The following is a 23,870-nucleotide window of genomic DNA, read 5'->3' as shown; positions in this document are numbered from 1 at the left end:
CACCGCTAGATAAATATTTACTGGAAATTATATTTGTCTTTGTCAGAAAGGTATGCGTGTTCTTTTCCTGCTATGGTTACACTTGGAGAGATGGCGTGCTCTGTCTTTGCACATTCTAAGGAAAAAAAAAGAAGAGGAAAAATTATACTCTTCTTGTATATAATGAAAGAATTTCAAAGAAGGTCACATCTTATTTATGTACCATTGTACCTCACTTTACGTACCACTTATGCTCGGCACCACTGTATTAGCAGATGAAATTGTGATGGTGTTTGCTCATCTTAATGTAGTTTTCCGATGGGTTTGACTGACAGTAACGGCTCGGCCACGTCTGAAGACCTGTTCTGGAAGCTGGACGCCCTGCAGGTGTTCATAATGGACCTGCGCTGGCCCGAGCCGGAGTTTGCCAAACATCTGGAGCAGAGGCTGAAGCTCATGGCCAGCGACATGGTGGAGGCCTGCATTAAGAGGTCAGAGGTCATCCACATGTCCTTTACTGGGAAAAAAAAAAAAAAAAACATCAGTGTCTGTTGCCCATCCCTCCACCGTACCCCATACCCCATGCCCCCCCCCCCCCCCCCGTGACAAAGTGCCCCTTTTCACACGTTTGATTATTCTTCCGATTTCCTTTTATCACACAGCTGGCAAGCTGTCAAGAGGCAGCTTATCTGCGTGTTCTTCGAAATGAGGATCTGAAATGTACCCCTTCATCTTTTAAATCTTTGTTTGAGAAGATTCCATTGTTCTGTAGTGGCCTTTGTTTGTGTAGTGTGAAAAAAATAACATCCTATAATGAATACTCTTCAAAACGTTCATTTGCAACCACGGTGATGCCTGCTCAGTGTCCTTCTGTTAATGACTTGCACAAGGAAGGAAAAAAAAAAAGAAAAAAAAACGGTGGAGCTAGGGAGAAAGAGACAGTTTGTTTTTTAATTGGTCCCCGGAGACGACCCATTTCAAATGGCCTTTTCTTGCTTTCACCAGAACAAAAGCTGCCTTCGATTCCAAGATGCAGAAGGCCAGCAAGTCGACGGACTTCCGGGTGTCTCTGTCCGTCTGCACCATGTTCAACGTGCTAATGGATGCCAAGAAGCAGGCTTCCAAGCTCTGCGTCCTGGACTCCAGCCAGGAGGTAGGCCCCTCCACTGCAGGAATCGGCGACCGATTTAGGGAAATATAATCATATGACTAATGCTGCCTCCAGAATCTTTTTCTCAAGCCAGAATCGCACGGAACATAGTGTAACGACTGCTTTTGGAAGATTAAAGCTGATTTTCCTTTGAATAAAACGAACTACGTTTTTTTTGTAGCCTGTCCCATTTTTAGCCATGCAAATTGGAGACAGCCACAAAATGATTCAAAGGAAATTTTAATTAAATTAAAGTCACAAGGAAAATTTGAATTTAGAAGTAAGTCGAAACAGTGGTCGACTTGTACTCATATGCACATATGCAGTTTGAAGCTATAACCCTGTTAGGCTGTGCTTCGCTAGGCTGGTGATATCGAGTATTCCCAGGACCTGTGCAGGAGCACCAGCAGGGGTTACCGTACGCGGCCTACCCTGTGGGGAGAGTTAAGAGGTAACAGACAGGCATGTGGGCACACAAGTCCTGACTCATCAAACCGATGGCTTGGAGTCAAGTGTAAACAGGGGGCCGTTTCTCCCCATCGGTGCCAGCATCTCATGCCGTTGTCTATTTTCGTCGAAGCGGGATCGGCGCTTCCCTTCGCTTGGCCGCGAGCGACTTGTCGTTGCCCACCTTGTCACCTCGTCGAGTGGGTCGGGTAAACAGCCGACTCGTGAGTGCGCTTGCCCGTAGCGCCTCCCGCCGTTCCGCGCGATAGCATTAGCCGCGGAACGCTCGGCTCGGGGAGAACGTCTCGACCGGCGGTTTCCGCTCCCGTCCGCCGCCGGGTCTGCCTGAGCGATGAGTGTTATTTACCGCGTCTGCCCCCCCCCCCCCCGGCCCCGCGGTGAAGAGCGCGCTCCCTTGCTCCGCCGCGCCAATGACCCTGTGCCGCCGACACTTCACCTTCCTCGGGCTAGCGAGCCGCCGGTCCCACCTGCCACCTCTTCAGGGTCCGCGTCCCTGGAGCTCGCCTCTTCACCTTCCCCTCCGCGTCGGGGGGGTGGTTGGGAAGGGGGGGGGGAGGGGGTGGGGGCGTCTCCTCCTCGCCGCGGGGAGCGCGCGCGAGCAAACGCGTCGGCCTCAGAGCGCGGCGCTCGCGGAGTCTGGCCTGAAACCAGAGCGCAGCAGGGTGCCCCGCCCACAAAGCAGTCTCATCCTGGGAAACGGGCCCTTAGCAGGGAAATATGCAGGCTTATGTACATACACCACGTGTGATCTACAAAATATAAGTTGCCCCAAATAAGGGCATCTGTTGTGCAGACTAGTGAAATTGTGTTTTGGCCCCTCCTTCCCTGGGTTCTGCTGTGATCTGATTAATTGTCAGCCTGCGGGGCCGTTGGCCACGGTCAGTACTGCGTGGTCAGTAGTTGATTCCAGACCACTGTGGGAGTACCTGTGTGCCGAGATTTGAGCACTTCAGCTGAGCACACTGAAACTCTGGGTCCACTTTGACCTGTACTTCCACCTCTGACTGGGTGTGGCCTGTTCTCCATCAGGTAGTAATCATTGTCAGATGATAGAAGCTTTGCGCAAATGACCAAATCACAAAACTATGGTAATCAGAATGATAATCCAGATTGCCACTGAGAAACATTCTTTTTTTAGTAAAAGGAGGTGAACCAGTGGTTGCCTCGGGAAATTCAGTGTGTGCATATGTGCAGTGTGTGTGTGTGCGCGCTGCATGTGTGTATGTGCGGCGTGTGTGTGTGTGTGTGTACGGGCACTCCGTGTGTACTCGACTCCGCGTTTCTCATTTTTCTCAGTAATCTGGCCCCTATGAAAAGAGAAATGTAGATCAGCTATCGGATCTCTAAGGCTTTGCTCCAAGCCAGAGGAAACCACTAGTTCCGCACGTCAAGCCTGTCTGTGCATCCGCTATGATCCGGTGTGGTGTAATCGTCTGTCATATCTCTGGATAAGGGATTATCGTGGTATTACATTAGAATTGATGTGTCTTATACTATAATGGCATAATCAAACCACCTGTGGTGTATCATCTGCAGGCATGTGCTTTTCCAGTACAGATCTGCATTCTTTCACACGTTCACTGTACATTATCCATCTGTTACATTTATTCTTTTGGAATGTCATCTTACCATTCCAGTGCATTTTATTTAAGACTTTTATTTCTCTTTCGCCCCTGGCCACCAACCCCCTCCCCCCCCCCATGACCTCCTGCACGCTGTTATTTGACCCCAAGGATGATAACCAATGGGTAAGTACTGTACATCAGCCTGTACACATCAGAGTGTCACACTTTGATTTTTGCATATTTCAAAACCATATCAACCACAAGCAGCTATCACACAGGTGCTGATTGTCATTTTGAACATTTAATAGCCCGTTAATGCTGTATGTTGTTGACTGAAATGTATTTATTTATTTATGTGTTTATTTCAGTCGAGTGAATAAATAATGAGGATGGTTTTCTGCGTCTGGAGAGAATGTTAGTTTATTTTGAATAACGTATTTAGCATAATGTATTTCTGTGGGATGTCCTCTGGTGTCGTTAAGCGATCAAACCGAATGGGAATCCGTCTCTTCGTTTCGCCTCGTTTTTTTTTTTTTTTTCACTTCCTGGGGGCCAAAGAACAAACTTTCCCGAGTGTGGAAATGACATACCTCCACACAGCGAAGTGGGGCCGATGACTCCCTGAGTGCTCCTGGTTCAGGGGCTCAGCTGGCCCAACACAATGGAGAAATGCAGCCCTTTTGTGTCTTATCCGTTTTGCCCTTCTATAGCTTGATCTTCCTGAGAGATGTCTAAGTAGTGATTTTTTTTTTTTTTTTTTAAGTATTTTTGAATATGGGAGGGCATCTGTGTATATTAGTACATTCTTGGGATAATTACATGGATATATAAGATACAAAAATTTTTTTCCAGACCGTACACTTTTTTGTATCATATACAGAATTGCAAGGTTAAGCTTTAGAAAATTCTTTTCGCTAAAGTGGCTCTTAGTGGATTACTACCAGATAAATGTTGTTAAAAGGAATAATTGTCCTTTTGGATTTCAATCATACAGTCGAAGCCATACAATTTAATCTCCTCAGTTGTATAAAAAAAAGGCAGCCCGATTTGGTGTCCTCTGTCATATTAAAAGCAAACATGGCAGTATTAGTTGAGGCAAAAAAAAAAAAAAAAGTCCTTAAGATTTCCTTTAAATTCCATTTATTAAAGAGCAGCCATTTCATGGGGCGGAAGAAAAAAAAGGAGAAAAGAAAATTAGGGCTGGCAGCAGTGACCTCTCTGCACCTTCAATTTGTCACTGATCTTCCATCTTTGTTGATTGAAATTTTTAATTTCGGCGCTCTTTAGAGTTGTTGTAAAAGGCCATTGTCAGCGGAGATGAACTCCTGTCGTCGGCGCTAGCACTGAAGGCTTCCTTTCACCGCTACAAATAGAGGCTTTTTCTCACTCCTTTGGCAGCACAATTTAAATAAATGGTGAATAAGAGTTATCAGACATGAAATGGTGGATTAATTGAATCTAGCATGAGGCTTTGGTCCCCCCCCCCCTCTTCCCCCTCCCGCCCCCCTCAGCAGGACCTGTCCTTTAGAAAAACACAAGGCTGTCCTAATTGTGGGAAACACAAAAAGTATCCTTCAAATTCCTTCGCCCTAAACGAGCGCGGTAGCTCCATTCACACCCATAATGGCCCTATTAGCTGCTTAACTCAGTCTTGTACATGGGAAGATTTTCTCTGCTGAATGTGGTGGGGAAGGGGGGGGGGGGCATATGGAGGACAAAAATATGGGGTGGGTGGGCAGATTGAGTTTGTGGTTTTCAGCCATGAGGTGCTGAGGCTAACCAGTGTGTGTGTGTGTGTGTGTGCAGGGCGTTTGTGTGTGTATGCGTGTGTGTGTGTGTGTGCGTGCGTGCATGTGTTTGTGCGTACGTGTGTGTGTGTGTGTGTGTGTGTGTGTGTGTGTGTGTGTGTGCGCGCGCCTGTGTGTGTGCACGTGCGTGCTTGTGTGTGCATTTTTCGTGTGTGTGCGTGCGTGTGTTTTCGTGTTCCTGCGTGGTGCTTCAGGGGCGCACCTCCGTAAAATAACTGATTTGTTTCTCCGCCTTTGGTCTCTTCCTCGTCAGCAACACTACCATTCCAAAATCGACGTGCTGATCGAAGAGGCTTTCAAAGAGATGATTTCCTCCCTGGTGTCCAAGGTACGTTGCGGTGGGGCCGGTTTAACCGGCACTGCGGCGTTCCCCGCCGTTCCCCTGTCACCTCTCCCTCCTCACAGGTGTTGTTTGGAGTCCCCACACCAGGGCCGCCCCATCAAGCGTCCCGTACGCGCAACGATGCCGCTCCGGGCGAGTCCCGACACAAAAGCACACGTGTGCCACGTCCCGTTCTGTCCTCACGTTTAATAAAACAAAAAACAGCATGCGCCTGTCACTAATCACCTGGTGCTGTGTGTCCATCTTGTTCATCATCATTCTACCTGGCTGTTTGTTAGCGGAGGAGTTTGCAAAACTGAGTCGTGATAAAGATTTTCCCCCGCAGTTTTCCGCGGTTTTGGACGGGGTTCTGTCCAAGCTCTCTCGATACGACGAAGGGACTCTCTTCTCCTCCCTGCTGTCCTTCACGGTAAGTGCCAGCTTCGTGCCGCGGGCCGGAAAATACTCTGCGCCTCCGTGTGACTTTTCTCAGAATGTCATCTCCTGATGTGATTAACAGGGACTCAATCTTTTTGTCTTTTAGGTGAAAACAGCTGCTAAATATGTGGATGTTCCTGTAAGTATTACCTCATGTTCTGCGATATTTGTTTGTAAAATAATCGAATATTGGGTGTGTAGCTACAAGAATATTTAAACGAGCCATTAATGTAAATGATCTGTTTGTAAAAATGTGTTAGAAATATTTCCACACACATGCAGAAAATAAGACTAAAAATATACAAATAATACTCATGCTTGATGGTATTTGTAAATGACTAGTTTTTTTTTCTCCATCTTTATAAAAACTAAATTAATGTGGAGTGGATGGTGGGGTTGTGCTGCGTAGCAGGGTGACTTGTGTGTGTTAAAAAAGACATCACCGCAAGGCGAATCACAAACACAACTGGCTGGAAAACAATTTTGTATTTGTGTGAGGTGATGGTGGGCGGTCATTCACTGCAAACGAATCTAATGACTCACAAACATGAGACTGAATGCTTGTTCTGAACAGTCTGAGACAAATGAATGGGCAGGAACTCTTTCGCTCGGGCAAAAAAAAGGTCTCCCACACATGCTGCGTTGCAATAAAAGTGAGTTTCAGCTGTTTGCATTGTTCAGGCTGTGAGCTTTTTCCTCATCGGCACTGAGTGCGCGATTCGGCCCGGCCGCATGAGACCGCCAATCAGAATCGGGGCAGGAAGAAGGCCACGCCCACCTGCGCGAGAAAGGCCACGCCCACCAGCACGAGAACCGCGACATATCGCCTTTTTTGCGGCCACACCCGTAGTGCGGAGTCCCCTTTCTCTCCAAACCGCATGGACCTGCTTTTCCGTGAGAAACGCCATGTCATAGTAAACCCGCTGCAGGTGTCGCCTGCGTTTCCCAGAGAAACGCCCGGGCAACACTGAGGGGATCAGAGCAGTTCCTCACTGCCATGGACTTCCCGCCATGTTTTCCCCCCAACATGGAGAAGTATTTTCAGACAATGCGCCGTGGAGGAACCAGGAAGGTCCACCTGATGTGCTGGGCCTGACACGACCTCCTCCTCCTCCTCCTCCTCTTCATCAGAGAGGATTAAGCATGTGTGTGCTGTTGGCGCAGGTTGCCCGGGCTGGGAGCCAGGGGGCCGGTGTTCCACCTTCACGTGAAATTATAATGTAACCTCCTCCTTGCTCTTTTGTGCAGAGAGAAAAGAGGGACCTCAGAGCTATTCTCCGGGCCGGTGAAAGAGGGGGGCGGGGCGGGGGGAGGCGGGGCCCGACGGTGTCAGGTTCGGCTGCAGACACATTTGCGCCCTTGTCACGAGAGGTTAAGCTCCTCCGCTCCTTTGTGAGCGCTGCCGTTAGGTGACGCTCCCTCCCCCTGGGTCACACACCTGGGGAGAGCGGATCTACGGCAGGAAGCCAAACTCCACGCACCGTGCAATTACAGAACATTTCTGTCCTTTCCTCCTTTCTCCTCCGAGCGCTTATCCCTTCCAGTTAACCAGTCATTAGCCTGGGCTTAATCTGTCCTGTTGTGCACCTTTCTTTCGGTCTTAATGAACACTTCACACACAGACGGGCACACACACACACACACACACACACACACACACGCACACACACACGCTGAGCCTTCCCCAAAAACTCAGTCTCCAGACGGAGGCAAAAAATATTTTTGGCAGGATTTTTTGCGCAGTCGGTCTGCTGTTTTCGCGCGCTGTTGTTTCCTCTGCGGTGGAACTCTGTGGAATGTTTGCAAACAGCCAGGCATTGTTCCCCGTTTCGTGCGAGAGCTACCTGCTTGCTCCGCGGATCCTCGCCCACAGCGATACGTCTGTCATTTCTGTTTGTCACCTTGTCATAGTGATAGCGCACAGAGGGCTGTTCCGTTATGGTTCATTCACGCTAGACACGAACACGGAGTCTTCGCCAACGCCTCAGCCTGCTAGTGGGTCGCGTTAACAAAATGCAGTAGATTAATGTTACGATATTTGCCTACAAGGTTAACAATGTCGTGTTACATGTTACGTATTACACAGACTCCCAAAATACAGAAAGCAATAGTCTTTTACCTTGTTATTACATCCATGTCGGTCAGTGTAATCTACCCCCAACTGTGATATTTGGTGTATGCTATAATTTATCTGAATGATATTATATTATATTATATTATATTATATTATATTATATTATATTATACTGTGCGTTTTCAGTCATCAAAAATGAAGGATAAAGAAATGCCATTTTTGCATGACAAACATTGCATGTCAGGTTTCTTGATAACAAATAAAGAAATGCTGTCCAATGATGTGCATCAGTGTTTTCCCGTGGTTTAATTTTCATGCATTCAACGTATTTTCGGAATCTCAAGTCAAAAGTTTCTGCTTAGGACAGTTGAGGCCGACAAAACTTTGAATAACTCGGCACATGAGTGAAGCGCACCTCAGAGACACGGCAAAGTGATCGGCCGGTATCGCACGTTCGCTCGTTCGCTCGTTAGTCTTTGTGAGTCTCGCAGACCTCCCGTGTTCATTGACATAAGGACCAGTTGTGTGTATCTTGGAGGGTGGGGCGGTGGGGGGGGAGGGGGGGCTGGGGGGAGTGAGAATAAAGTACACACGCATCAAACCATGTGACGATGATGTGGGAACCGAGCTAAGCGTGAGTAAAATCACATTAGCGCTTGATCGCGGGTATGTAGGACCCTGCCCGCGTCTGGGCCTCCGAAACGTCAACACTAATTGGGAACCATTGGCAGCTGTCACAATTAGTCAGTGAAGTTGTGCACATTTTGTCTAATGGCTCGCTGCGAGCCTCACTCTGGAGCTAAGAAAAGAGGAGGAAATCAAGGTGTGAAGTACCCATCTGGTAGCTCCAATTTAACAGGGGGGGTGGGGGCCCCCCGTCTTATTTTTAGCAGAGCTCTCTGTATGGTTTCTCTTGTGTATTAACGCTACATAGGTAGCGCGTGTTGCGACTGAAAGATAAAAATATATGTTTCGTATGTTTGCCGTAATCTCCTGTCGTGTTCTGTCTCACCAGCACTAACAGAAGGGGGGTGGGGGGGAGGGGGGTGGGGAGTAATGAGTAACTTCTCTCGGTAGTAGCCGTGTGAATTAACATCTCAGCACCCTCTGTCGTTGCCCATGTTTCTCGCTGGTGGGTGTTGTGTAGATAGCCAGTTTTTCATGTTGTGTATAAACACCTTCACACTGACTTCTGAGGCAAGGAGCTATTTCTGAGCCAGGCAGCTGAAAGCTGGCTTCCGGCTCATCAATATTTATTGCCTGTATTGACTCCCCAAAAAGAGGACGCTAGCCTACTGTAAGAGCAGCTGACTCAAACACAGCCCTCATAGCCTTTTCAATGGAACATCCCATAGCGCTGACCCGAGCACGGCAGATCCAATCAAACCTTTATCCACTCAGGCTAAAAGCATCTGTTCCTTAGGGTGCCATGTTAAATCAACCTATGGTCTTATAGCAGTGAGGAAGTGCAGTCAGGCAACCAGCCGTAAAGGCAGAAGCCGAGCTGGATGAAATAATCTTTTTTTTTTTTTTTTTTTTTTTTTTAAATGTCTTCCAGAAAAAGTATTTTGTCATTGATGGCCCATCTCAGCCAAGACATCTCAGAAATGAGACTCCATGGATTCAGTTGTATTACCAATTCAGGGTGGTTGTCATTAATTGTGTGAAAATTGCACTGAATTACAATACTGATTATGTATATGTTTATGTGCGGTTCTGAGCTATTAGCAAAATTTGTGCAAAAAACACACTTTTAATTGTTTTTAAAAATTTCAATTACATTTTAGGTAATAGCAAGGTGAACTACTGGTGCTAATAATCTTTCTCAGAGCACTTAGAGGGTCCTTTGTGCGAGGACTGTAATCAAAATTTTGAAACTATGAATGTGCTGTAGTCACATACATGTGACTGCTGTTGCTCCTTGTTCAATCGAACTGGCTTTTCCTTGAGCCTAAAGGAAAGAAGTAGTCTATTGTGCGGATCTGTCCACAATTTAATTACTTTAGAAAGTTCATTCTTTCGCGTCATTATATTTTCTTTTTTTTCTCTTTTTTTTTGAGCGCACACTAAAAAGAAATTGGCAACAAAAATGGCTTTTTAGTTGAGGTTGTTGAGTAAGGGGAGGGGGCGGGGGGGGGGGGACATAGATCAAGATGATCTATTTAAATGTGGAAATGAAAGCACGTAAACCGGGATGGCTCCTGCTGATTGGTAATGAAGCCGGAGCTTTGATTGGGAGATGCCGCGGGCCAAAGGGACAAAGGCTTCTGTCTAGACTGGGCGCTCTGCGATCCATCGCGCGTCGTCCTTGGTGCCTGCGCGGGGAATGTGTTATTGTGCGTGTCACAAGCAAAGTGCGCCCTGAGACACTCGCGTGTTCTCAGAATTTCGTTCCCCTGCCTACGGTTCGGGTGGAGATGAGGTAGAGCCGCGTGGTGGTGGCAGTGAGTGGGTGCGGGGGAGTCATTGTTGTCTCAGCTCCATTCAGGTATTTATGGGTTTGTTTTTGTGCTCGGGTCTAGATGGCAGAATGCTATTCAGAAGTTTGGAATTAAATTTCTAAATTCTTTGTGGACTGCTTTTAGACTTTAATTGCTCTGATGGGTTTCTTCAGTGTGACTGAGTTGAACATTCACGACCAATCAAAGCATGACCCAGCCCTCAGAAATGACAAGCGTGCCGCGGCAGGCTGCCCGTCAAACTCGAGTGAAGGACACGCAATCCAAACCACCGTCTCTAAGGGCTTTTTATTCTCCGCTTGATTTGTGTTTTATTTTATATTGTTTATTTAATTTGCCCACTTAAAGGATAAGTCACAGTAACAGGACACCATAATGCACTAGATGGCTTTGGTTTTCGAGGCCTCGGTATGGCTTTATAACTGTAACTCTCTCTCTCTCTCTCTGTCTGTCTCTGTGTCTCTCTATGTCTCTGTTTCCCTCTCCCCCTCTCTCTCTGGCCCTCTCTATCTCTCCTTCTCTCTCTCTCTCTCTGTCTGTCTCTGTGTCTCTCTATGTCTCTGTTTCCCTCTCCCCCTCTCTCTCTGGCCCTCTCTATCTCTCCTTCTCTCTCTCTCTCTCTCTCTGTCTGTCTCTGTGTCTCTCGATGTCTCTGTTTCCCTCTCCTCTCTCTCTGGCCTCTTATACTCCTTCTCTCTCTCTCTCTCTGTCTGTCTCTGTGTCTCTCTATGTCTCTGTTCCTTCCCTCCTCTCCCCTCTCTCTCTCTCCTCTCTCTCTCTCTCTTCTCTCTCTCTCTCTCTCTCTCTTCCTCTCTTTCTCTTTCTCTCCTCTCCCCTTCTCTCTCTGCCTCTCTCTCTCTCTCTCTCCTCTCTCCCTCTCTCTCTCTCTCCCCCCCCCCTTTGCACACAGAAGCCTGGCATGGACTTGGCGGACACGTACATTACCTTTGTGCGGCAGAACCAGGACATCCTGAGAGACCGGGTCAATGACGAGATGTACACCGAGAAGGTGTTTGAAGTGAGTGCCGGCACGGCCGCGGTTCTCAGGGGCAGTCCCAGGCCTCAGCGACGTACTTTCGGTTTTATTAGTGTTGTTGTCCTCATCCCAGGCATTTATGCAACATTATCCATTTCTACAGAGGCAAAGGTTTGGTACCTTGCTCAGGGGTACGACTGGGATTTGAAACTGCATCCAACTGGTCCCAGGGTTGGTTTCATAACACTCACAGTGCACTGTTATTCCCTTGTATCATGAGAGGCCTTTGTTTTCCTTCATTTTCTTGTTCTCTCATTTTCATGTCCTTTTGTATGCTTTTTCAATTACGCAATGGCTGGTTGCATTTAATAAGCAGAAACGATTGATTCACTGTTTATCTTAAAGTATATTTGGTAAGACCTTATATTTGAACCCTGTGTCACCAGTTTGAGTCACTCCACTTGGTAAGTATAGTGCATATTTGTCAGTAAACAGATTTGCAAGCTTTGTTTCCTAGTTACAATGTACTTAATCACAACATGTGCAGTAATGGTGGTTTAATCATGAAACTGATTATACAGTTCATAGCAGTGACCTTTGATGCTGTGAAAATTTTAAGTATTGAAAATTCTAATCATTGTCACAAACAGCATAGCAACCTTCAAACACAACAGCAGTGTGTTAACTTCTGGGTGACATCAGGGTCACACTGTGCTGTGACATAGTGTGAAAAGATATTTGTTTCTGGTTCTGTGTGCCGAATCTTCCCTGTGAGTTGCAATTAAAAATGGATACGCAAACAGTTCTACCATCTATACAGTGCAGCTTGTAAAATGTGTGTGTGTGTGTGTGTGTTTGTGTGTGGATGTCTGTGTCTGTCTGTGTGTCTGTGTGGCATGTGTGCGCGTATGTGCGCGTGTGTGTGTGTGAGCTTGCACGTGTGCATGCTCATATGCATCCATGTGTATTTAATAACCCACAACATGCCCTGTATCTTTAACTATGTATGTAATCCTCAGAGTGTACATGAGGTCAGTAGGCGCCATATATTCCTGTCTATGCCCGGGAAAATGTCAGTTTATCTCTTTAATGCCATGGCTAAAACTAAAATAATTGGTAACACTGTACAATAAGGTCACATGAATTTGCATTAACTAATGTAGTTGTTAACATGAACTAATGATGTATGAATGTATTAAGCATGAATTAGTAGTTTTTAGTTTGTAGTTAACAAATACGTTTGCTAGTGTATTAGTTACATGATTATTTATACATTAGCAAAACAGGATAAACTTATAATTTGTTACCCAATAACACAACATTAACTGTTTTTTTTAATTCCAACATGAATCAATGATGTACAAATACATGTATACATTTAACTTTTCAGTTGTTAGTAGTTAACAACATTATTTAAACATTTTAAATAATGTTGAATTTAGTACGAATGGTTTGTGGGTATGGCAGCGCCTTTAACCGAACGCACAGATTGATATTTGAACTATTCGTGAAAAGCAGATGTTTGTATGCATCTGTAAGGATGATCTGTACATTTTTGATTAGTTGCTGCCTATAGGGTTGAAAATGTTATTTAGTCTATATAAATCAACTGAAACTTAATTAAAGTATTTAATAAAGTATTGCTCCAGTATAGCTCTCTTGTGTTTTGAAGTAATCATATACAAAAAGTGACATAAAGAAAATCACAAAAGGAATGAATGCAGGCTGTGTATATTGCTTGCTGTCTGATTGCCGTGGTTACTTGGCCATGAACTAAATATGTGTAGCTTCAAAAGGTTTATTTGTTTACCTTGTCTTAAACAGCATTCTGATATTGTAATGGCATAAATATGTCTTTTACCTTAAATTGGGACTGGATGTCATGTAGAAAGTTATGAAACTGTACTGTACAAAGCAGAAAATTGTGGTAACAATTTGTGTCCCTCTGTGATACCTATCAGGGACTACCAACATACCGTACAGCTGGGACATTTCTCTGTGTGTTGTGGGCTACTTTTGAGCTGATATAAGATGGGGGAAAAAACAACTGTAGGCTCAGGATTTCATTATGTTTCCATATGAAATTCTACTCATAGAATTTCTACATGGCCACAATTCATGTGTGCTGACTTGACTGAAAGGTTTTTTTCCCCCTTTAGAATCTTTATTTATAGTTTATCTTGTTGAAAATCAGGTCAGTCTTTCTTCTGTTTTCATCGAGTTAACTTTATCATTGACTTAAAATCCTTTGGTCGACTATTTTTCTTTTTAATCAGTGTTTGCCATTGGAATTATTCCACCAATGAGGTTATCACCCTATTTTACTTCTTAAATTAACATGCCTGGCAGGCATAATTCTACCTGTTGTTTATCGCATGTATACAGTAGCTAGTGTTTATTATTCTGTTTGCACTAAAATATGTATAAAGTGAAATATATATACATATGTAAAACACAATGTAATAAAGAGGCTTTACCGTTGCTACGCAGAGAATACACCAGAATAATGCTGGTGCAGCAGAATCACTAGAGAAATGGGCTTGTAAGTCAAATGTTGCAGGTTTAGTTGTGGACAGAGCCATTGTATGTAAATCCAGAAAAGTGAAACCTGTTTATATCACCCTAGATAAGAGAATCTTCAGAGTGCCAAAATGTAAATGTGTGGTGAAGGTGGATTTGTAAATGATTTGAACACGATTTTGTGTATGACTGATAGACAAAGAACTGAACATTGATAACCCACGCACATAAAGCCAGCCCACGCTGTCATAACTAGTCACTGCACCGGTGTCTGTTCAATTAGTCACCGACAAGCTTAATTACCAATCGTATACAGATGGGCTGTGTCGAGCGAATATCTCGGCGAAACACTTAAGAGTTGAGCTGTCAATTGCAACGGTACTTTTTCTGTGGAATCCAAACATGTGTTAATTGCTTCTAATTAGGCAGTCACGATAGTTTGTCTCGTGAAACTTTGTGAAAAGATTCGCGGCGCGGTCTCGGAATTGTACGAGGGCATTAAAAGTTTAGCGTGAAAAATGTTACCTGCATATGTCACCCATGGTAGATTATGCTTGTTACAATTAAATTGTTTAGCTCAGCCGCTGCCCTCCTGTACAGTACGTCAGTCGGAGCGGCAGCCTAATTGTGTTGTTCCGCTGGGGAAGCCGAAAACAGCACAGCTTAACTTAATCCACCTCTCGCCTCGGATGTCAGTCAGATGTCACCTGGGCATCGTTGAGGATTAGAGATAATGCACCTGGGCCACGCCTTTCCTCTGCATCGTAGCACAGGAGACCAGGCGGCCATGATGTTTTCTCAAGGAATTGTGGCCAACCCTTAGAACAAATAAAGATATATTCTTTACTTTATTTTATTTTTTTGCAGTTTCAATAATATATTCATTACATTACATTTGTGCAGTTTTTCTATTAATAAAAGACATTGGCTGTAGAAGTGAACATAACCCGTGCTGTCTCGAGGAAGGACACAGCCTGAACTTCCCAGTGCCAGCAAAATAAGTGCTATTTCTCGGTGTTAAATGGGTCCAGCGCGTCAGATGGCGTTGAGGGTGAGTTCAGAGTGAGCGAGTTCAGGGTGGGTATCTTGAGCACTGTTGGGAACATGCCGTAGAGTGGCGACACTTTGATGGACACGTCTGTGCCAGACGACTCTTTGGACCGTTGGCACGTAGGCACGGTGCTCAGACCCAACATTTGCTCACATTCCTACGCTGGCCCTTTAACCTGTCAGCTGACCCACAGGAAAAGTGCTGCTCCCCTATTAAATTAAATTTTATTTCTGTGAACAGGGGTTCTCGCCTTGACTCGTACACCCCTGCTTCAGCGGTCAGGGGGAGTCTGAGGTTACTGTCTGGAGACGGGACGGGGGGAGAGCGGTGGTGCTGCTCAGTATCACGCTGTTCTGATAGCGTTCTGTCCCAGAAGATAACAGGCACCGGGGAAACTGGGAAGCTGGGACTTTGACCCATTTTTTTTAAGCAACAAACATATGAGTGAAGGTCCAGCCTCAGTCTTCACCTCTCAACATGCATCAGTCTGTTTGGACAGGCACGATGTACTAGACACTGTACTCTCCTGTCCCTAAACCATTCTCATTTGCCCTTATTCCTGTTCTGCTACCAACATCTATCTGCTCCTTGTTCTGCAGTATGGTCCTCTTTACGTACAGTTGGTCCTGTCGCAATACCCTCTTCTTTGTTCAGAGTTTGTCTTGTCCCATGCTGCTAACTTCAGCTGCACTTTGTCCCGTTTCAGTAACACCCTCTTCTGGAGTCACAGTGTATACCATGTACCATCTGCCCTGTCTGATAAATATAGTACTAGTGTGATCATTGTCAGGTAATAAAAAAATGGCACATTGGCCTTAACTGAGTAACAAATTTAAGCAATGGCCATGGAGGCAAATTCACGTTCAAGCAAACTATATCCAATGTGGGACAAAATATACAACATATTGTAAAGTTGTTAATTGGTTCAACAAATTAAAAAAAATTAAAAAACGACTTCTTAAAAAGTTTATTTATTTCAGGCAGTGATTGTGCTGGAGGACTACAATTAATGTGCAGCTAGTGCAAGCAGACGACAAGCACCAGTGTGACTAGAGAGTCAGTCAAGCATGACGAGGCCTCTGTTTTAGGACCACTCTTGTTTTTGTTGTATATCAACAATCTTCTCATGGTGTATAAATCTTTAGATTGTCTCCTGATAATGATGACAGTAATGTTTCTAACCCTTTATGCCTCAGAACCAGTACTGCACTCTCACCCCTCATATAATCTCGCCACTGATTCATCCTTGCATGTTTTTTTAGTGAGCTTATCATCTATCACTGCCTCTCTTTCTCAATTCTCCCTTTTCAATTAATTTTGCCTTTCATATATCTGTTTTGTCTTACTGTGTGGCTCTGTGTAGCTCTGTGCTGCCCTGTTCAGCCCTGTGTGTTTCTGTGCAGCTCTGTGCTGCCCTGTTCAGCCCTGTGTGTTTCTGTGCAGCTCTGTGCTGCCCTGTTCAGCCCTGTGTGTTTCTGTGCAGCTCTGTGCTGCCCTGTTCAGCCCTGTGTGTTTCTGTGCAGCTCTGTGCTGCCCTGTTCAGCCCTTTGTGTTTCTGTCCAGCTCTGTGCTGCGCTGTTCAGCCCTGTGTGTTTCTGTGCAGCCCTGTGCTGCCCTGTGTGGCCCTGTACAGCCCTGTGTGTTTCTGTGTGGCTCTGTGCAGCTCTGTGCTGCCCTGTACAGCCTGTGTGTTTCTGTGCAGCTCTGTGCTGCCCTGTGTGGCTCTGTGCATCTCTATGCAGCTCTGCGCAGGTTTTTGTAGTTCTGTGCTGTTCATTTTCTTGGTATTTTTATGGTAGTTTATAAAAAAGAAGGCTGATGAAAGAAACATACTGGGGAGACTTGCTGGGGTACATAGCTTTCGCAATGAAATAAAACTACTCTGTTCAATATCTGTCTTTGTAGCATTTGTAGCATCATACTCTACTCCAAAAAGCTCACCTGCAGTCGTAGAAATACTATTTATGTTTCCAGCAGCAGGTATAGTTAACATCTCAGGTAGTGTTATGTGCACAGCTACTTTATGCTGTAACAGATGAACTGCTGAATGTTCTTAAAGTGCTGGTGGTGAAGGTTATTATTTCAAACAATGGAATAACCTTACATATGCTACATACAATAAGTTGTGTATGGACCATAAATGCCTATCAATGCACACTTTCAAAAGGAGAATCAAGTCAGAGGCTAGATTGTGGAAAAGCGTGATGTTTTCTTCAGTACAGCAAATGTATATCTTGCTCATATTCATGATAACAGGCTATTTAATCGCGTCAGTTTACTAATGTTTGGAGGTTGTATGGCCACTGTGACATGTAAAAAGTGTGCATACAAACATGGTATGTATACCAGTATGATACGAGTATGTTTAAAACAGTCGGTGTGTGTGTGCGTCCGTGCGTGCGTGCGTGCGTGCGTGCGTGTGTGTGCCTGTGTGGGTGTGTACGTGCGTGTGTGCGTTTATGTGTAATTTATTCATTTATTTATTTAATGGCTTCCCTGGAGAATGTATGTGGAAGCTGTTGGTTGACTGTTGAAAGCGCGGAGCTGTTTAATGAAAGAAAGGCGCTCTGCAGAAGCTGTAATCCTTCGCAGAGAGGGGCCGGTGGGCTGGGGGGTGAGGCCCCGTCCCTTTGTTGGGTCTTTTTGCGTCCGTGGTGTGCGAGGGGGGACCCCTCTTCTCAAAGCCCAGACCCTGTCCCGAGCCTGACCTGCTCTTTATCCTAGAGTGGTTCCATCGGGCCGTGTGGACAAAGAGAGGGAAGACCCTGCCCTCCTCTCTTTCTCTCTCTCTCTCTCTCTCTCCTTTCCTGCTCTCCTCCTCTGTCTTTTCTCTCATGTGTCTCTCACACTTTCTCTCACTCTTTCCTCATTGTCATTGCTCTACTTCCACTCCACTCTCTCCTTCCCCCTTTAGCCCATTTCACTTTCCTTCACATCTCACTCTGCTTTTGCTTGCTCACTTTCTCCTTTTTTCACTCTTCATTTCTTCCTATTCTGTTTATCTCTCTTGGTCTCTCTCTCTCTCTCTCTCCATCTCTCCCTCTGTCTCTCCCTCTCCCTCTCTCCATCTCTCTCTCCCCCTCTCTCCTACCCCTTAGCCTTAGCAGTGTCAAACTGTTCTTCAGAGTCTGAGGGGGATCTTGATAGGTGGAGAGTGGCATTTAAAAAAAAGCCAGACCACTGTGAGAGCACTTGTAACCCCGTTGTGCCAATTTCCACAGGCAGCAGCCTCTGCTGGAGCGCTGCCGGGGCTTATGTTGACCTGTTTACTATTTAAAAATGCCGAGGGGAGCGTTGCCCCGAGCACTCCTCTCCGGCTCCTTCCCCCTTTCTTTTTGCATCCTGCCGCTTCCTCTTCATCTGCCGGCCCCCCTTCACCGCTACCCCCCCAATCCCGCCCTCCCCCCACCTTAGCCCACCCCTGACCAGCCCGCCCCCCTCTCCTCTTAGATTAGGTTTGAAAACTTCACCGCAAACACTAGATTAGACTGATGTTGTGTTTTCCGTGCTCCTGTTGATTTGTTGAACCCTGCTCTGGCCCGCGAGCGGGCGCGGGCGAAATGGGAAGGCGGCACGCTAATGTGACTCACCCGCCCACAGTCATGCACAAGGAGCGCGGATGAGCGGCGGGGTCTCGCTGTGCCGCCGCCGCCGATGCTTCCTCCCCCTCCCCGAGCGCTGGAAGGGGGGGGGGGGTGGAGGGTGGGCTGGAGCCAGAGCCAGGTCCAGGGAGGCGATGGGAGGGGTGGGGGCGGGAGTGGGGGAGGGGGGGGGAGAGGTGTCAGGAAATGAAGAGGGTAATACATGCCCTTGCAAACGCGGGGCCGCGGATGAATAGGAAAATAATACTGATTAAACCGCTGATGAGCCGCGCAGACAGGGGCGGCACATATCTACGGCCGGTCCACAGGTGCGAAATCTGCTCTCCGCTATTACTTTAATAACAGTGATTGGGACACTTAAGTGTGTTATTACCGAGGTGCCGGGCCGCGGCACAAAGAGGGTTCCAGAGCGCCGGCACGCAAATGCGCTGCCAAGCACCGGCAGCATGCAGGAAGGGAGGACGGGGTGGAAAAAAAATGTGGAGTGCTCCTTCACCTGCGTGATTACCGCGCACCCGTCACGTCCATCTGTTTCCCCTCTCCAGGACTAACCGGCTTAATGAGCTCATGTCATCACCCGCGATTCCGATTCGGTTTAGAGAGCCGCGCGCGCTTTTTTTATTATTTTTTATTATAGCGGAGAAATATTTTGAGTGCGCGCTAATTTTCCTTCGGGAAGGGAACGTTTAAGCATTCGTTGTTTTCTCATCTTCTTGCGGAACGGATTCTTAAGTGGAGCGTAATTCCATGAAAATGAGCTGAAGGATTTGAGACTCTTAAACTCAAAGTTCTAAACATGCACATTCTTTTAAATGTAAAAAAAAATCATTTAGATTTAACATTTTATAAGACTAGCTTCAAAATGATACAACTTTTAAGTAATTCTGTAATAATACACCATCCAATTAAACAAAGGTATAAAAAAAATCATTTTATCTGAAAATGTGCTATTTTTCAGCATTTCTCAGTACAAGAGAATAATGGATATGATTGTTCTGACTAAACAATAACAGAATGGTGAATCTCTCTGAACCACAAAAACCTTTCTGTTGCCTTTTTAGGGCCTCTTCTCTCTTCTCTTACTCTGTAGACTTGCAATCCTATTTATAAGCAGTGTGTGTTAATACAATGACAAATACATAATTCTGCTTTCTTTGTATAGTAGGCACCATTAATTCTTAACATTACCCATACATACCTCTAGATATTTTATTATAGTACAAAGTTTTCAGATGGTGTGCCCCATTCAGAAATTTACCCTGCAAATAACTCTTAACTCTCCTTTCAGACGTGCACATTGTACTCCGTGATCAGTGTTTCAGAACATATATTTATTTAAAGTAGGCGCTGTTTTTGCTCCTTGTACATTGTGTGACCCGCACGCACAGCTGTTTTTGAGCTGAGCAGTTTCACACTCTGTGAAGCGCGAGAATACTTTTCTCCTGGGAAAGCTGCCCGCTTCATTAATTAGCCTGCTGCCAAGTGCTTCAGGGTTACCTTTACATTGAGGTAAATGGCTCACTGAAGTTACTGGCCGAGCGCAGATGTACGTTACTTTTACGGCAGTGGGCCAGTTAAAAGCTTTGAATGCCAAAGTGAATAGCTAATTACATTACGTAATCAAATGTACCAAATGGAGTTAAAATTCAAGTAACGTGGTCATTGTATGTCTTCCTCGAGCAAAAAGGGGTACAAATAAAGTGGGTTTACCTGTGGGATGTAGAATGTGGCCTATTCGGCATCATCAAGCAAGCCCTCAGACCTGCTGCAGTTACCGCTCGCCACTGCAGGGTTCACAGTGCTTTGAGAGCGGGTAGGTGTGTGAAAAAGCTGTGTCAGTGGATCGCGTGTTCTGTGTGTTTCACAGCAATGGTATACCAGCACCATGAAGGCGGTGTGCGTCTGGCTGACGGACAGGCTCGACCTGCAGCTCCACGTGTACCAACTGAAGACCCTCATCAAGATTGTCAAGGTAACGGAGCGCCACGGTAATCCCAGAGGAAGGTGTAGACCCGGGACGCGTGAGGTCGTAAGCTGACAGGGGAGCATAAACACATTGGAAAGTATTCCGATTTATTGATGACCAGCTCCACCTGACTTGATTTTTACGATGGGAGACAAACCAGGGGTCCATAAAGACACACGAGCCAATATTGAGCTTCTCCTGATTTCTGTGCACAACTGGCCCCTTTGGATTATTAGGGATAAAGTTCACGAAAGAGATAAGAGGCTGCTGGTGTCTAGATGCTCAATCAAGTGACAGACGTCTCGGTCTTGTCTCTGAGTCTTTAAATCACGTGCGCTATCAGTTATCTTTGGAATAAAAATCGATAGCAAAGCAATTGCATCATCCGCAGCCTGGGATTACCCAGAAATCACTGGGATAAGTGTGACTGAGACTGTATGCCAAGTGACGAAGCCAAGCAGAAATGATGTGTCTGCCGTGCGATTGGTTTCCCATTCATGCAGCGTATCCTGACAATAACAGACTCCTTTCAGCTATAGCTTTTCAGTCACGAGAAGACATTTCACATTTCTTGCTAATGATTTCACGTAAGTCTAATGATGGGCACGGAAATCATCAAGTTCTATTTTTGTATTCCTTACACAAGTCCTTGCATAATTTAAATGAGTTCATGATATGTATATGTGCTGTGTATAAGAAAGCAAGACTTGCTTTTATTTTATACTCATAAGCACAAGGTGATGGAGCATTTTCATTTGAGTGCTGCTTTCAGAATTGTAAATAGGATTGCTGTTTGCCACGGAACAGGCAAGGTAAGCCAGCCCTTTGCATTTCCTGTTTTTTTCCTGTAGAAGACATACCGCGACTTCAGGCTGCAGGGGGTGTTGGACGGAACTCTGAACAACAAGAGCTACGAGACTGTTTACAACCGGCTGACAGTAGAGGAGGCAACGGTCTCAGTAACCGCGGGCGACGGGCTCCAGGGTATCACGATGAGGGACAGTGATGAAGAGGAGGGGTAGCTGTCCAAGCAGCATCACTCTCGTACGCAATGAGGAAACTCATGCAGAATAAAAAAAATATTAAAACTGTCATCTGTACATGCGCCGCACTCTACTACTAATACACTGGGATTCTCATGTACTTGAGTGACCCACCTCCCTTGTCCCAGAGTTCATTGATGAGCTTGTACAGTACACCTCGGTGAACACCAGGGGGCACAGCGCCTGTCTGTTTGTTGTACTTTTATGTCTCATTAGTGTGGCCAAAATGTCAGGTGTGTCATATTTTTTGAATTACGGTTCCTGATATGAATTACAGGCGGTGGGTGGGGCAGACTACAGACATTTCAAAATGAAGGTTCATGAGAGTGGAAAGGTCCTCTTCTGGGCTGTCAGTCAGAGTTGAGGTTATTTCACTTTAGCCATTGTTAGGGTGAGTAGGGTCCTTGCCAAGAGTGGATCTGCGAGCATCTTCGCGTTTACTGTACGAACTATGAAGTTGTCTCTATTGAACTTAAAGACCAAAGCACTATGTCTGTTGTAGACCAGTTTAGCTTGTTTACTGTATGTTTGAGCTTATGATTGGTGAAAAAAGATTTTACATGATAGCTGTGATTTATCTGTGTCCAGTACTCAAGATTGTGTGTACCATATTTAAAAGATAGATTAAATCCATGTTGTGCCAGAACACTTCAGTGAATTTGTGTCAGTGAAGTACAAAGGAAATCAACTTGGGGAAAATGTATATTTATATTGTCATCTGTGCACCTGTATTTGTTCAGGTGTGTTCTAAGTGTTAGAATAAAAGTGTTTTAATTCAACTGCTGTGTCTTTTTTTTCCATTAAAGCAATCTGCATGTTCCTGTAAACTACTGCATTTCTGCATTTGAATACATTGAAAGCGTTAACTCCAGAAATTACTCATCCCAGTTATAAATAATGAAATAATTTCTAAGTATGGCCAGGGATGATAGGGTGTGTTTTATTATTTGGCAAGACATGCACAAATAAATCTGAATTATAGTGTAGTTTTTTTTAAATATGCAAATACTGTACCATTAGCCATGCCATTGAAAGTCACAGATTCTTGTTCTTTTGGATTGTATATAAAAGAGTATTCAGACTTTCTACATCTACCAAATGTGTGTATAGAGATGTCATTATCCACATAGTTTGACCAGCCTAGTGGTCATGTTCTTGAATTGGTTCTGAATGTAAATCCAGGTTGGTCTAACGTGTGCACGTTTGTATAGCTATGGATAGAACACTGGTAAATATGATGATGGTTTTCTGTGCGAATGTATTTTCAGTAAGAAAAAATGAACATATTGTATTACACATTGTGAAGGTTTGTTTTTCTTTGAGCATTTATATTTAGGCGCGCATAAAATCGTGACGAAATGAGCATCACACGACCTCAGCCCTGGTCCCATTTTCCGTTGGCCTGCGCTTTACAAGAGTCCGCTCGTAAACATGCTTTCTCTTTGGTGTATTTAATATTTCTCGCATAGAGGAGTTGCTCCTTAATTCAGCCTACATTGTTCAAATATACTTTCTACTTAAACACATTCTCCCAGCCAGTTACAAAACACTTTGTGATTGATTGACATACTCGTTTTAATGGCAATTGATGGCGAATAATTCCACGTGAGTAATTAGAAAGTTGATTATGAGTGAGGACTCGTTTGTTTAAGTGTTTTTCTTCTTTAGAGGGTGGATGGTCTAGGTTTAGTTAAATAAATAAATGAGTGAATAAATAAATAAATTTTAATGAGTAGCTCGCGCTTACTACAAGCAGGACTTGCGCCTATGTCTTGAACCTGCTGGTCATTCCCAGAATGATCATCGATCGACAGTCTAAGTTCAAACTCAACGAGACTTCAAGCTTGATTTTAATTTCTGTTTTCAGCTTAATTTCCGAGTAATTAATTATAAATTGGCTAAAGGAAAACTCACATATATGCTACTTAAATTCTAAAATTCTGTTTAATTTTTCCAATCATATAGAATGCATATTATTATTATTATTATTATTTTATTATTATGAGTATCCACTTACTATTATTATTATTATTATTATTATTATTATTATTATTATTATCCACTTACTATTAGTATTAGTATTATTATTGTCCTTGTTCTGTTGGTCGTAACAGCATGTATTGCTGCTGCTATTAATGTTAATTATTTGTAGCCGACAAAATTTACGTTATATTCTGTCCATAAAATATGATTACAAAAATGCAATTTGTAATACATGTCCGTCTTCACGCTGAAAAGTATGTGCGTTTTTTTTATTTTTATATATTCTTTCGATTTCTGGATGCTGAATGTTCCTGGGCGAGTAGGGAATGTCAAAGTTCATGAATGCATTTGTATAATAGTATATTTAAATACCAATCCTTCAATAAAAAAAAATATATATTTTTAATGAGTATTTTTACTTACATCAGCCGGCCAATAATTAGCCTTTTTGTCTTGGCTGGTTTGT

The 23,870-nt window shown here is 44.6% G+C and overlaps 1 protein-coding gene across 7 annotated transcripts in view; it reads left to right on the top strand.

The window, feature by feature from the left end:
• cadps2 (Ca++-dependent secretion activator 2) overlaps positions 1-22,200 on the top strand; it is a 129,632-nt gene extending 107,432 nt beyond the window's left edge. For 3 of the 7 annotated variants that reach the window (XM_064342752.1, XM_064342748.1, XM_064342754.1), the window contains 9 exons: positions 315-470; positions 985-1,132; positions 3,331-3,345; positions 5,224-5,298; positions 5,639-5,722; positions 5,837-5,869; positions 11,174-11,281; positions 20,280-20,384; positions 21,230-22,200. In XM_064342752.1, coding sequence (XP_064198822.1) covers positions 315-470; positions 985-1,132; positions 3,331-3,345; positions 5,224-5,298; positions 5,639-5,722; positions 5,837-5,869; positions 11,174-11,281; positions 20,280-20,384; positions 21,230-21,400 — 895 coding nt within the window. In that variant the 3' untranslated portion in view covers positions 21,401-22,200. The remainder of the gene's footprint in view (positions 1-314; positions 471-984; positions 1,133-3,330; positions 3,346-5,223; positions 5,299-5,638; positions 5,723-5,836; positions 5,870-11,173; positions 11,282-20,279; positions 20,385-21,229) is intronic. The other 4 variants (XM_064342753.1, XM_064342750.1, XM_064342755.1 and 1 more) reach the window with 2 other exon arrangements.
• Positions 22,201-23,870: the final 1,670 nt, after the last annotated feature.

The sequence above is a fragment of the Anguilla rostrata genome, chromosome 7, assembly GCF_018555375.3.
Source record: "Anguilla rostrata isolate EN2019 chromosome 7, ASM1855537v3, whole genome shotgun sequence".
NCBI lineage: Eukaryota > Metazoa > Chordata > Actinopteri > Anguilliformes > Anguillidae > Anguilla > Anguilla rostrata.
Note: the sequence above shows the minus strand (reverse complement) of the source record. Positions and strands in the feature narration are given on the sequence as shown.